We start from the raw sequence: 15,511 nt of genomic DNA, 5'->3' as shown, positions 1-15,511 counted from the left end.
TTATACCCCAATGTGTCTGCCTCAACAAATAAAAATACCTTTTTTGAATTCAATGGCTAACATTGACCAGCATGAATTGTACGCAATCACTGTTGTGATATTATTATTATTATTATTATTTCCCAAGCTGTCATGATTTCTGTTTAAAGACCATGGATTTAATAGAAGCAGAGGTATAGCAATAAAATAATATACATCTTGCACTTGTTCTGCAAAATATGCATCTCAGCTTTTTTTAAAAAAAACAAACTGAAAAAGCTCTTGTTGCCTGTTTTCATTGTTAGTAGTCAGTAGTTTATCACAGCTGTTAAACACCTAAAGAAGTAATTGATAACTTGAAGAAAAGTGGGTTTTGTGTCTGAAACTTAATATTGTATTCAGGAGATGGCCTGTAACCAGTCTTTTAGTGATAAACCACATTTAGTGGAACCAGAGATGGGTCATTCAGCTGGGAGTTTTCAGGAAAAACAAATTTCATGTGAATTCAGAGAGTTATAGCCCCATTAGAGTTTTTAGAAGAGGGAAGAGTGACTTGCTAATCTAGTGGAGTGTTTTGGAAGAAATTAATGAGCATATGGCTAAGGAAAGTCCATTTGCTGTGGTATTTGACTGTCCAAAATATGTTCAGTAATTGTTTCTAACTGATAAAAGAAAGTGAATTGAAAGGTTTTCTTGTAGAAAATGATGTCTGATTAAAATAAATACATAAAGGGTGAGTAAAAGGGCAGATTTAACAGTGGAAGGACCTCACTGACAGTATCCTAATGAAACTTCTGCTCAAATCTTTCTTGCTCAATAAATAAAAAATAAATAAATAAATAGGAGAATGTTCTGATAATTTAAGAAATATAAAATTGTTTAGAAACTATTATCCAGTCTCATGCTTTCCACACATCTCATGTCATTATGTCTGAACTGAACACCAAAGTAGAAAGTATCTTTAATGCGGTAATTTTAACTTTTAGGAGTGGTAAATTTTTTGTTTAGCTCAGATTGAAAAACTGACAAATGTGACAAAACCATGACTGGAACTGCAAAGAAAATAAGGAGCTTGTACAATAAAGCACCTGTTCCCTCAAGGTAGCGATTTTCTCTGGATTTCAGGAATAATCCTCCTAAAGCTAAGGAAGATAAACACTGCTGAGCGTGTATGGTCATAGCTGAAAATACAGAGTTAAGTGCTGTGCTTGGTAATTAAACCTAGAAAGGAAATTGCCTTCAAGTTATAAAGGAAAATTCAACTTTTTCTTGTCAGGATTTCACACATATTTCAAATAGCATTTAATGCATCTCAGACACGAGATGTACTAACAGACATGGCAAATATTAACAGGGCTCCAGCATGCCTCCTATTTAAGGTCCTCTTGGAAAACCTGCTTTCTCACATCTCTATTTTTAAATAGTTACCATTCTATGACTGCAGCTCTTAAAGATGGTTAATTTATTCCATGCATGTGTCCTGTAGGTATGGGTGTGTTGTTGAGTTACCCATGAACACAGACACTTCTGTGTGAACCTTCTTTTCCATTATGGAACAGCACAGATATTTATTTTTTTTAATAATTAGCTATAAGAAACTTTTAAAAACATGCACTTCTCTTAGGAGAGAAGAGTCATTTCCCTCTGTCTTGCAAGCAGATGCAGCAGTTTACACACCCAAAGATTTCATTCTGCTTCGATGAAAATAGTTCAGGATCGGCTAAGGTTTGAATAGGCCTTTCAATCCTCAAGTAATGCTTGATGAAAACACAATGAGGAATGACACTTTCCCAGCATACATGGATTTTCTGAGTGTGTTCTGCATTGTGCCTGCCCATCCTGGTGACAGAGAGTTTGTTTTCTTCTGGCGCTGCCTCGTGCCTGGCACAGTAACAGGAGAGAGCCACGTTTCGTCGTGTTTTGTGCAGTTATTAGTCAAGAGCTGAGGGCAAAGCTTTTATTTTTGGCTGATGAAGAGAAGTACCATGAGGAGTTTAAGTTCTAGCTGAGCTTTGCAGGCTGGTAAGAACCTGTGGGAAATCATTCCGTGGTGCATGTTGGTTGTTAATTGGAGCGGGGCCAGGATTCCTTTTGCGCATCTCCTGGAAGTTTTGGGCAGGTTTTGAAGGAGGAACTCTCCCTGAAGCCCCACCTGCATGGGAGCTTTGCTTTGTCTTTTCAGACCACGAGCATGTGTTTGCCCATCACCACAATCAACATGAAACTTCAGTTCAGTTTATCTTTGTCTCCATCATCAGTGACACCCCACGCCTGGGGACGGTGCTCCCCTGTGCCGTCTCCTAGCTGAGAGGAGCAAATTGCATTGGTCACTTTTTCTTCTCTGTGCCTTTAAATTAACGAGGAATTAAATTATTTGTGACTTTCTGCCCGCCTGGCGCAAGGGTTTCATAACAGTACGATTTCAGAGTTCATTTTTGGGTACTGCTTGAGGTGAAACACTGCCAGGTTTCTGGGAAAACCTGAAATGTAAGTAAACATCTGTCCTGTGGTGTTCAAAATTGCCAAAGTGCAGCTGACCTGCAAAGCACAAGATCTTTTGGGCAACAGAGTAACACTGGCTGCCAGAGTAATTCCTGTGATTACCTTCTCTCCAGATTCTGCATCAGAAATGAGGGAAGGAAAATCTCAGATACTCCATCGTGTGTTGAATAGTAGATAAACCACCAATTGTTTGTATATAATGAATTTTCATCATTTTCTCAGTTCGGATTGCTCACAATAGCTGAATGCTTTTTTCCTGTGCCCAAATGGAGTGGTTTCAAAAAACAATATATGTAGAAATATCTTGATTTTTAAAAAAAACCTATTAGGTCTACAAGTATTTCTGGTGAATGAATTAATGATGAATACCATACATAAAATTATGAACACTAGAGCATTTCAGTTAAATACATACTTTGAGGCTTGCTGATTAAATGGATAAAGCTTTAAACATTTTTAATGTAACTGAATGATAACTTATGTCTATTGTCACATTTCTAGAGATAACTGCAATAACCATTTTTAGCAGATTGGTTAAATGATGAACTTTGAGGCAAGAGCAACAATATGGAACTTTGCAGTAGTTACAGAATTTTAAATTTACTTTTAACAATCATTTCAATATTTGAATCTGAGAATTTTTTCTTTCCTTGTGTCCATACAACCCAAACTCATAAATCTTTAGCTAGAACAAGCTGAAAGAAATTGAAAGTTTAATCCATTTCATTAATTTTATTATGGGAAGAATTATTTGCAAGCAAAGCTTCTGGTTTGGGTTGTTTTTTTTTTAATTTCTACAGAAAGGTGATATAGTCAAGTACTTTAAATTTCTTCTAAGCTGCATTTGCCATGACATTTTGGATCTATTTGTATGCTATTGTAATTACAGTGACCTGGGGCTCAGAACAGTGGATCATTTCAGTTTAATCATTTTTTTTATTTATTTTTTTTTCTGTTCCCGTTTGCAGGGTGCTCTGGCCCACTAGGCATAGAAGGAGGGATTGTGTCAAACCAACAAATCACGGCATCATCCACTCACCGAGCTCTTTTTGGACTCCAGAAGTGGTACCCATACTATGCACGGCTTAATAAGAAGGGTCTTGTGAATGCCTGGACTGCAGCAGAAAATGACAGATGGCCATGGATTCAGGTAACAGATGGAGCTGAGGAGAAAAAAAAAATATCCCTGATTCAATTGCCAGTGTCACTTAAGAAACTGATGGAGACAAGTGGTTAACGAACAGCTAGATTCTTATTCACTGTCAGAGACATGGCCGAGGCTAAAAGGGACTATTTAGTTGCAAAACAGTGATAATCTTGACTTTACAAATGCACAGGCCATTTTTTTTTTAGTCTAAAAACCCGTGTGCATATGTTCCATTGTGGCTGTAAACCGTGGAAGCAGATTTTCTACAGGCTCCTTTCAAAGAAACTGTTTTCCACATATGTTGCATTTGGTGGTCAGGTCCTTAGAGGCATATCACAGCATTATCTCTTGGTGGAGATACCATGACACATGCTAAAGGTGCTTGAAGTGTGGTTTTGGCAGTGCCAGAGCATGCTGGAAGAGCTGGTCCTCTTTGCTGAGCTGCTCTGGGCACACAGGTTAAGTACTACTGGAAGTAACATGAACTGTTTTAATGAAGGTGGAAGCAGCTGTTAGTTCAGACACATCCATGGGGCTGAAAGCACACGTTTTCTCACCCCTTTCTCATCCTACTCGAGGGTGTTATTGCTAGAGTGATTCAAACAGCAATGGCCTCACTGTGAAGTGGATTTCAAAAGCCCAAAAACCAACTTCAGCAAAAGCAGTGAGTATGAAATCCTGCAGCAGTGTTTTGATGAAGGTAATTACCTAGTGGTTGCTGAAGCTCCTTGCTTGGATGGTGTTTCCATGATATATGAGTTGGGCAAAGCTTTGGCATTTTTAGCTGTGGTTAATAAAGGTTAGTGAGTTAGATACATATGGGAAAACTTCCTGCACTGATCAGCAGTGTGAGGAGGGTGCTTCTCTTCCAGGGAACCCACTGCAGGATTTAGCAAAACATTTAGTGTTTGGGCATTTTGTCTTCCAGCATGAAGTTGAACTGCCCATAATGCCCTCAGCTATGTCAGACACATTCTTTTTGAGGCTACCTTGGTGTACATGACATTTACATTTTCTCATAATCAATGTTTTTTCCCTGAGTACCATTTTTTATCCTTCTGAGAGGCTCCTAAATATCTGGGGGTGGGGAAGTATACAGAATTACCTGCTCATTTCTCTTGTGTGGAGAGCAGACACAAAGCACAGTTTGATGAAGTTTTCTGAAACTGGTGCAGTGGGAGTGCTGCATTTTGTCAGCTCTGAAAAACGAAAACTGGTGCTACTGTTTGTTATTTATTGCAGAGTGAAAACACAAAGGCCCTTCAACGTGTCGTAAGTCAGTTTTCCTCCATAAAGATCAGGGGGGTTAGGAAAGTCTGTAAAATTTATACATTGAAAAGCACTGGAAAGGATCACACAGTGGGACCTGAGCAGAATTACTTCCATGGGAGTAGAAAGCTAATGTAACTTTAATGGATAATGGAAATGTCAGCTTTTGGTCTGTGTTAGAGCGTGGGCTTCACTAAATGAGCTGGAGAAAGATTTCAAAATCATTTAGCACTGGCCCCCTAGACATGTCTTCCTGAGGAGGTGAACTGGATGGGGATATCTAATGGTCTGATGATTTCACATTTTTTTTTGGCTCTGCTGGGGCAGCTGCCAGGCTCCCTTGGACTTTGCTCCCTGGGAAATCTTCCCTCTGCTCTCACCTGCAAGGAACATCGGGCCAGTGGAGAAAATGTGACTAAAATCTCAGCCCATGGCATCAGGTGTGAAGAATTTGTTCTTTCTTTTGGAGTTTTGGAGGTTATTCCAGTTCCTTACAGGTTATTCTGTAATTTTGACCACCGTGGGGTGTAAGGACTTTTGAGAAGCTTACATCATACAATTAATGTGTTTTAAGAATTCCCTTCTTTTCCTTCTCATTTTTCTTGAAAAATAAACTTTAATCTATCATTTTCACAAAACCTGACAAATGCTTTTTTTTAACCCTCTTTTTTTCAGTTCAGGGCAAATTTTAAAATATTCTTTGCAATTTCATAGCAGAGGTCTTGGGAGGATTTCTTTAAAAACATCTGGAACCAGAAAAATCTGAAACTTTTTTAGAGAGATGATAGTTGCAAAGAAAAAGTGCTTTTCAGAAACTCTGCAGAAACTCTTTTTAGATGTGGGAAAATGGAAACATCCACAGACTCACACCTTATGCACAGCAGTTCTTTACATCAGAGCACTACCTTGTCCTTCAAGCATGAAATAAGCTTTAAAAGACAAACACTGACTGACCCTCGTATGGGTGAGCAGTTTCTGATGGGAGAAGAAGCAGAAATCCCATGTCATATTCTTGCACAGCTTCTGTAATGCCCAGGGAGATGCTCCATAAATGTTTGTGGAGGGGTACAAAAAAACAAAACAAAACAAAACCCACAAAAAAAATCCAGATTCGGGCAAAATTTCTGGCTGCCTTTGGTTTAACAGGAGAAAAGATGTCACACCCTCTACTTGGGTTTTTACTCTGTTGTGTCACCACCTCCTTCCCAGACCCTACTGGGAGCAGCCTGCACGTGGAGCCTTTTCCAGGCTGTTCTGAGTGACGGAGCACCTGGTCCGCAGGAAGGCACTGGAAAAACGGCGTGAGTGTTTGGCAGAGATTAAGTGGAAAGCTACAAAGCCAGAAAATCCATTTTTAGGACATGCAAATTAACATTTAGCGCAGTGAACCTGAAGCAATCGCCCGCTCCCCTCTTGTAGCTTCTAATGCTAGATAAATTCTAAAGCAAGCCGTGTATAATAGGCAAAGTCCCTCAAAGTGTGATTATATACAGGCCTGTAGCTATTTTTGCCTTGTTCCATTATTATCAATTTTCTTTGTCATTTAATTTCTTTACTTACATGCAGCCTGGCAAATAAAAGGTTTGAGTGTTCTGCTTATAACTCATTTGTAATGAGTGCAGAAGTTGGTTTTTTTTTTATCTAATCTTTCAGGTGTCTGATACACATGAACTAATTAGTATGCAATTTCATTTTCCTGCATTCTCCCAATGATCTGAAAATTGAAATTGCCATTTTAAATTTACACTCTCAGCATGTAATTAGTAATGGCACTACAATGCTTGTAATTGGCTGGTGATTTAAAGGGTCACTGACCATGTTTTTGGAAGCAAATTAAAGCCTGAGTAAGTCATATCTGGCTTTTAAAGTTCTCCTGACCTCTGTTTCTCCTCACAGGTTGGCTGTGATAAAATAACACCTGTGTGCTGCTTACCACTTTATTGGTGGTATTAACTTTTATAGTTTCCAAACACAATGGCAAAAAAAAATAGTATACATCTATTTTTCATTAATTGGAACTGAAGTATAACCAAAATGCTCACATTGACTTTTCCAGTAATGAGTCTTTCTTGTCAACTCTTTTTTTTTTCTTTTTTTTTTTTAACAGCAGTTTCACTTTTCCCTTCTGTCCTTTTGCATTTATGGTTTTAAAATACAATGGTTTGTTTTATTCTGATTTCGCTTCATCTCTGCTCATTCCTTGCATCTGTATTTTTCTATTCCTGTATTAGTTATTCTTTTCAAGGCAGTATGAATCAGAATAGATATGGCCATGGGCAGGATTATTGTTTCTGTTATCCCTCTACCCTGTCCAAAATCATAATGGCAGCTAATCTCTAATACAAACTGCCAGCAGGAGTTTGTGAGAGTTACTCCTCTCTAGTAAATTCTGACCTAGGAATCCATGCCTGTGCCCTTACACTTCTTCTCCTCTCCCAGTTCCATCACTCCCATGTTGGTCTCCCAGTTTTAACCATCCTATTTCTTAATTTTATTTCTATTCTATTTCTATTTCTATTTCTATTTCTATTTCTATTTCTATTTCTATTTCTATTTCTATTTCTATTTCTATTTCTATTTCTATTTCTATTTCTANTTTCTATTTCTATTTCTATTTCTATTTCTATTTCTATTTCTATTTCTATTTCTATTTCTATTTCTATTTCTTCATCCTATTAACCATCGTATTCCTCAATTAATTTTTCCCCCTATCCACAAATTATAACAGTTTTCTGGTCTTTTGGACATGGAAATCATTTTTACAAAGTGTTAACCCACAGCCACAGAGAGCAGATTTGAGCACAGCTTACACCTGGAGAATTTTGAGAAAATGTAGTAATTACTCAGCATCATTCCAACTGTGTGGGAGATGTGTTTGAACACTTGACCTGTTGCTGGAGACTGTTGTGTGTAAATGTAAAATATTAAATAGAATGATAAAACCCCTATTTTGTCATCCCTCACTACAATGGCATAAACTGTTTCTCTGGAGACATTGGCATGATTAACCCTTTTTTAAATAAAATAAAATAATCAAATATTTATTTTATTATTGTGAGTAGTTGGAGGGTTGAAGGATTAATCTACAAAACAGGTAGACTGTTCATTTTGGTTGCAAAATCAAGAAGTGGGAAATAAAATTGGTTCAGGCTGATTATTCAGTCTTTTCCCCTCCAGCTTTTATTGCTAGATCACCACAGATATTTAATTTGGGGTTTATTCTTCAAAGACTTCATACCTTTCCATCTATATTTCATTTTTTTTAAAATTTCTGGAATCAATTTTTGAATGGCAAGTCATAATTTCAAAATGGAAAAGCTACAACTTTTACTTAGAGTATATGGAAAGAGAACTATAATTCTATCATTTTTCAAATTTATTCCCCAGATGTTTTTTTCTGAAATTATGCACTCAAGTTCAAATGAAACATAATAATGAGAAATACAACAGTTTGATGGAAAATATGCCCAACTTCTAATTGGCAATTTGAATATATTAGTACTCTAGTCCAAAGTAAAATACATTTGGTTTATTTAACATCTCAGTGTGTCTGTTGTAAATGATACTTTTTGCTTTTTTAATTTAACTTTCTTAATAACTTTGCACAGCTTTAAGAAAATTTCCTCACTCTATTTCTTGAAATGATGTGTAAACACTTTTGCTGCAGAGATTTTTAAGAAAAAATATGACCTGTGATGGAAAGGGACCTAGCCCAGCAGATTCAGGGCAAAATATTTCCCTGACCTCTGAAATCAGAATTTATTTATTTAGTTGTTGTTTTTTTTTTCCCTTGAAAAACACAGAGAATGCTTTCTCAAAAAAAAAAGTCTAAATATATTGCAATTGCTGTTGGGTAGAATTTATATTCTGATTGAAGATTAATTTATTTTTTACACAAGTGTCTTCACACCAATTTTGGTTTCAACCCCTCCTCTGGTGCTCAGCCTCACCTTTTTGGGACTTTCAGTCCCATGGCATAAGTCTTTGACTATGAATCTCACAAACCTAATCATAACTACCATGACACACACAAAAACTATTCGTATAAAAACTTCAATTCCATCATTCTTATCCCCAAGCAGAAAACCATAAAGTATTGTGTGAGGCTTTTTCCTCAAAAAACCAGAAAAAATAAAGGCAAAGGAAAAAAGTTAACAGCTTCCTCATCAAGAGTTTACAAAGAGCAAGTACACACCAGGTGATAGCTATTTGCTAATGAAATGATAAAACCCAAAATACACAGAGGCCTTGCAAAACATTCACTCAAACATCTGTTGGTGAGAGCTCCAAGCAAACTGCCATCTGTGAAACCATTCATTTTGTCAAAGTTCATTTCCTCATTCATGAGCACTCGTGTACAGGCTTCCAAAAATACCTGTCACTGCAGCTTAAATGTTTTATGTCACTTAATGTAGCTCTCATCTCAGTGTCAGGTGAACTTTATGAAGTGCAGTCTCAGAGTCATCCTGCAAGGTGATGTGCACTGCATAGGAAGATTCAACCTGCTGAGTTAAATGCTAAAAAGTTGTTCAAGTTCTGCATTTTTTTTGTAATTTTTTTTTTTTTGTCAATACTTCAAAATTTGGCTCAATGTCATAGAAGAATTTCCTTGGAGGAGATTGATGAGAGGCAGTAAGTACCTGAAAGCCTTTAGCTGTGGAGAACAGAAACTAATAAGGAAAGTTGAATTAAAGCAATGCCATGCTTTTGGACATTTGATCTGCAGGAATTAGAAGAGGTTTTCTGCTAGCTAAAATCTGCCATAAATTCACTGACTTCAGTGAACTCAATATCAATGTCTGCTCCCTGCAGACCTCCCTCAGCATCTGTACATTTAGCTTACAAGCCAAAGATGTAATTTGTGTACTCAGAGCAGAAAACAAAGGGACTGGGAGCCTATTTCTTAATGTAACCATCCACAGACTCCCTGGTGCCCCACATCTTGGTATCCATTTCATATCACACCTCCTGCTTCCATCCCACGCACAAACACGCTCAAACAACTTTGGGCTGAGGTTTTGGGTGCACTAAAGCACTCAGTTCAGAGTCAGAATCCCCATGGCAACTGGAGCTTGATGCTGTTATGAACACCATCCATAACATACTGTGTCAGCCCCGTGCCAGCTTTCCTTAATTATTCCACCTAATGTGGCTGAAGGACTGAAGCAACAGGACCTTTAAACACTTTATTCCCTGCATCTGCAGCACCATCCATTTCAACTAGTATTTATTTATTTTTTCCTATTTGCCACTCTGATATTAAGAGCAATCAGACCTTAGGGAGTGGTGACACCAAAAGGAACAAATGTGTGTCCACGTGGCTTCTTGCATCAGGGAAGAAGCAAGTAAAAGGTTAAAAAGGTTAAAACCAGTGTGGTGGTCCATAATAGAATAATGTGAGTATCATAGTCACCTTGTGGGGAGGACAGCATCCAAATCTGGGAGATGATGCCATGCTGTTTTGTGATAGTCAAATGAGTCATTTTTGCCTCCTAACCACTCGCTCAAAATCCTCACTCACAGTTACCATCCTGCTAGACTTGACTTGTACAAAAGTGTGGTTTCAAATTATTTCAATAAAGCCACGGTTCAGGGAACAAAGTTCAAGAAAAAGTAAGGTTACATGCCAGGATATTAATATTTTTGTGTGTGTGTGTGTTATGCAGGAATAATATGTACAATCCCAGCGAGTGTCAGCTCAGAAGGGACCTGCTCCCATCTCCCTGCTCCAGCAGGGCCATACCAGACCCCATGGGATTGTGTCCAGGTAATTCTGGAATATCCCCAGGGAGGAAACTCCACAGCCTCTCTGCTCAGGGCTGGGCATTGCCCAGGGCAGAAGTTCTGCTCCTGTGCCAGGGGCAATTCTGAGATAGTCCCATTCCTCTGGTGCCATTGCTGGGCCTGGAGCAGAGCCTGGGCCTGCTCTGCCCCTCCCTGTGCCCAGGGACAGCCAGGGACACCAAGGGACAAACAGGGACAGCCAGGGACAAACAGGGACACCAAGAGACACCCAAGGACAGCCAGGGACACCAAGGGACAAACAGGGACACCAAGGGACAAACAGGGACAGCCAGGGACAAACAGGGACACCAAGGGACAAACAGGGACAAACAGGGACAGCCAGGGACAGCCAGGGCTGAGGGCCCCTCTCAGCTGGGGCTCCTCTCCAGGCTGAGCAGCCCCAGCCCCCTCAGAATTTCTGGTCATGGAGATGCTCCAGGCCCTGAATCACCTTTGTCCCCCTCCACTGGACCTGCCCCAGGAGCTCCATGTCCCTCCTCTCCTCAGGACAGTGCTCTACACTGCAGATGTGTCCTCATGAGGCTGGGCAGAGGGGCAGGATCCCTTCCCTGACTTGCTGGGAGTGCTCTTCCCAATGTCCCCCCAAATCCCATTGACCTTCCTCATGCCCAGGACACCCATTGCCCAGCAGAACCCCCAAGCCCTTCCTCACAAGAAGGTTTTCAAACCTGAAGATTCTATAATTCCATGACTTCTTGGTCTGGGAACATATGTAGAACCTAGACAAAGCCCACTGAAGCCAGAAGGGGAATTTTTTCCAGTTGTCCTTTTGGGGCTTGAGAGGAGATTATAATTTTTTTGGCATTTTTGCCAGAGTGCATCTGCCAAAGTGCCATAAAAACAGATGGAAAGCGTGTGAAAGGAAGTACCTCTCAATATCTGAAATTATTTCACAACCAGAAATTTCCCTGAGTGTATTTTCATGCTGATTTTAATATTGCACCTTTTTGAATTCCCTTCTTTTCCCCAAGGAACACGGTTTTCATGTAGGATAAAAAGAAAAGTATGTGGTTTTGACCTGAGTCTGACATCACATCTTCTAGAACTATGAGCTGTTGATCAAAGCTGTTTTACAAGGGGAAATACATGCAGATATTTCCACTGGCATTTTTATTTACCTCTTCTTAGGCTGATTCTTCAGGATGTCTTCTAGACATCATGGGGAAGTTCTTCCTGAGACCCATTAACATTCCAAAGGCAGGAAGAGTTTTCACAAGTTCAAAGCATATGAAGAAATTAATAATAGCAATAAATGACCTTGGTGTTTCTTAGGTAACATTCAGTTTCAGATAGTTAATACTCATTTGATCAATACTTTGAAAATAAGATGATATTTTGCAGGGCTACAAACCTCTGAACAATGTGAGATTGATTATGGGCCCTTTCTTAAGATGACAGCCTAAACATGCCAGTGTTTGAATAATTCATATAATCCCGTTAATGGCATTCATAACAACTACCTTTGGGACTAAAATAATGACTTAATAATAAGAAGGAACAGAGTAAGCAAGTTTTTAGTCTGTCTAATTATGTAAACTCTCTGAGGCATAAATTGAAAGTTCTCAACAAAAGCCAAATGAAGTAGGTGCTTTTTGATAATTCTCATAACATATGTTCCTCCACATTAGCATTTCATGGGCCGAACAATCCTTGTATTTATGTTTTCCATACAAGTGGGGTCTAACCCATATTCTGATCTCTTCACAGAGAGGCAAATTAAATTAGTGGTCCAATTTGCATCTCTGATTCTGCATGACTAATTTAAAGAAGGTACATGAATAAGTCTCACTGAGGATGGCAAGGGTGATGAGTTGTTTTTAGAGGGCTGTCTGAGGCTGAGATGCAGGTGAGTGCAGGGAAGTCCTGAGAGGTGTTTTGTTCTTGCCCTGAGGTGTGATAGACGGGAAACAGCAGGAGGGTGAGTTTGCAGAGGATTTAACAGCAAAGTTATGAGGATATTTTGCTGGATGGACCTGCATCCACATAAGTGAAACAAAAGGGGCTGGGATCAGAAACAAACCTGAGTGTTTAATTGGTCTGTCCTCAAGGTGCAATCCCACAGTCACACTGGGAATCATTATTTTCACAGAAGCCTGTAACAAACATTTGTTCTCCTAGCCTATTACAAGACAAAAATTTACACTATCATGTGAATATTTTACAACAAAACCTGTTTTTATTTTCTCCACGGGGCAGACCCCCTTCCAGCCAGTCAGCAACAGCTGCGGTGCTGCCGTGGATAAATCACTGCATTTCCTTGCTGTGTGCTGCTTAAAACACACATCACTGCCACTGTGCTGACTGCATTAATGCCCTGAACTAAATCTGGGGGAGCTCTGCTGACAGTGCTGATTAGGAGAGTATCAAAAAGCCACAGACAGGCAAGACAGATGAGCGCCTCGTGTGCAGGTGCCAGCGAGGCTTTGCAGCGGGGAAGTTAATAGTGACTGACCTGCTGTGCCCTTCCTGCTCCTCATCACCTGCCCAGCTCTGCAGCTGCTGTGGCACCAGGGTGAAACAGCTGCTTTTCCTGCTCAGGTTGGAGGAAACAATCCTGGAGACTGAGCAGGAAGCACAGGAGGGAGCTTTCAGAGTCACTGACTTTGCCAGGATTGAGGGAATTGTGTCAGGTTGTTCATTTCCCAGCTTTATTAAAAAACATTTCCATTGGCAAATGTCCCTATTTTTCATCAGAAAATGTTTCTCTGGGTGCTTTCTATCTAGCTTTGTCAGAATTATGGCCTTAAAAAAAAAAAAAAAAGAAAAAAAAAGAAAGAGAAGAGACAAAAAAAATTAAATTTCAATCCTTCAAAACCTGATGAGATCAGCAGGGAAGGGTTGCTGTAATAAATCTTTTAATGCCAGTATAACCTTGATCTCTTATTCAACCCCATTTTTATGTGAGTAATGGTGAGTAGCAGTAAAGATATATTTACTTTGTGCTAGAAAAGATGAAGAATTATTTATGACAATGCTATTCCATCTCATAACTGAAACAGGTAAACACCTTTGTTCTCCATAAAATGCGTTTCTGTTTATGAACCTAAAACTACATTTAAGGTCTCAAAGATCCAAGGTTTCATGTAGGCTTTCATTTGAGCATTTCTGGAAAGCTTGCTCTGGAGGAACACTTCAGACAAGGCTGTTCTGCAGGAAATGTTAGTGCAGTTATTGCTAACAGTGAGATAACAAATGAGGGGAATATGGTTATGGATTCTGTCCAGGAGCATCATGTAGGGGCCTTCCTAAAATCACTCTGTCTTCCCATCCCTCTTCTCCTCTCCTGCCTGGAATAATGTAGATAAGACAGATGCAGATGGGTGGTTTTTAAATCTTTTTTTTTCCCAGTTTATAGCTTCTGCAAACTGAATATGCTAACATTTGATCATAAATTGTGAGAGGAAGATGAACACCTTCCACTGGAGCAGTCCCAGTCCCTGCTGTTCCATTACACTCACACATTACAATTCTGAATTTAATCTTCCTTTTTCCTATGGTTCTAAGGTTTGTAAACCATGCTGGGAAGTTACCAATGGCCTTTGCTTTGTGGAGCCCTTTGGACTTGTTCATGAAAAACAATCTCCTACATTAACTCACAGCTACAGTGGAGCTGCACACACACCATTCAGATTTGTAGGACTGTTTCTGAGTCACCTCTGAAAATGGTGCACTGTACAATCAACAGGAACTCATAAAAGTGCCTTGTTCATATTACCACTTTCTCCTAGAGAAAAAGTCTTCCTTGTTTATTTCCTTTCCAATATGGATTTTTTTTCTCAGGTTACGTAGATTGTGTTTGTCTTCATCAGTGTAGACAACAATTTAGCATCCCCAAACAGATCTGTGTGAGTCATTGGAGGCAAAAGCATTAGTGAAAATTGTTTAATAGATAATCACTCCTACAGGATCAGTGCTGAGAGCAGTGAGCACAGCACCCTGTGTTTTTCCCCTCCTGTGGAGAAAGGCCACAGCTCTGTAACCTGCTGTGATCATCAGAGTGCTCTGTGTAATCATGGAGCTGGGAAGACTTTGGTGTGGAAACAAATAAGATTAGGAGGAATCTCAGGGACTTCTTAAACTAAAAGAGTTTCTAAAAGGTATCTCCCCATCCCAGCTCTCGGGATGGGGAGATACCTGCCTCAAATGATTTTATTTGATTTGTTTTGGCTACATGGATGAATTCAACCGTGTACCCAACAGAGGACCTGAGGTGGTGCTTCTTGTCACAGTCCCTGAACTCACATAAACTGAGCTGACTCCATGCCTGTGCCCTCCCTGTGCTTTCCTCAGCACCAGCACAGTGACTCTGCACCATCCACCCTGTGTGTTCCTGTTCTAACCCAGCTCTTGTAGAGCCAGATTTAAATGTATTGGTATCTGACTGTTGGCTTCATTTCAGTTTTACCTGAGCAACTCAGTGTTCATCACTCACTCCAGACCCAGAAATCCTCCTTATTGACATGCAAAGGCCATCAGAGCAGATTCCACAGCCTGCAGGTGTCAAACAGAACCTTATCCAAGTTTCAGAAAGTTCTTCGTGCCATAAGGTTTTAGCACTGGGTGTTCTCAGATTGCAGCCAAATCCCTGGCATATCCTGGGTGAGTCAAGTCCCATGGAAATCACTGGATAGAGGAGATCCCTCTGAGTTGGTGCTGAGCACAGGCCCATGAGCAGAGGTTGAGTGTCAAGTCTGAATCCATTGGTCTTAAAATAAATTTAAATGGTAAATGTTAAAATAGTAAAACTGATCAGCTTCCTCTTTCTTTCTTTTTTTCTTTCTTTCTTTTTCTTTCTTTCTTTCTTTCTTT

The 15,511-nt window shown here is 39.6% G+C and overlaps 1 protein-coding gene across 1 annotated transcript in view; it reads left to right on the top strand.

Annotated features, from left to right (window-relative positions):
• EDIL3 (EGF like repeats and discoidin domains 3) overlaps window positions 1-15,511 on the top strand; it is a 233,855-nt gene that overhangs the window by 160,162 nt on the left and 58,182 nt on the right. The window contains exon 6 of the mRNA XM_015653032.3: window positions 3,450-3,631. Coding sequence (XP_015508518.1) covers window positions 3,450-3,631 — 182 coding nt within the window. The remainder of the gene's footprint in view (window positions 1-3,449; window positions 3,632-15,511) is intronic.

This window comes from Parus major, chromosome Z (genome assembly GCF_001522545.3).
Source record: "Parus major isolate Abel chromosome Z, Parus_major1.1, whole genome shotgun sequence".
Taxonomy (NCBI): Eukaryota; Metazoa; Chordata; class Aves; order Passeriformes; family Paridae; genus Parus; species Parus major.
The sequence above is the reverse complement of the archived record's forward strand: the minus strand, read 5'-3'. Positions and strand labels throughout refer to the sequence as shown.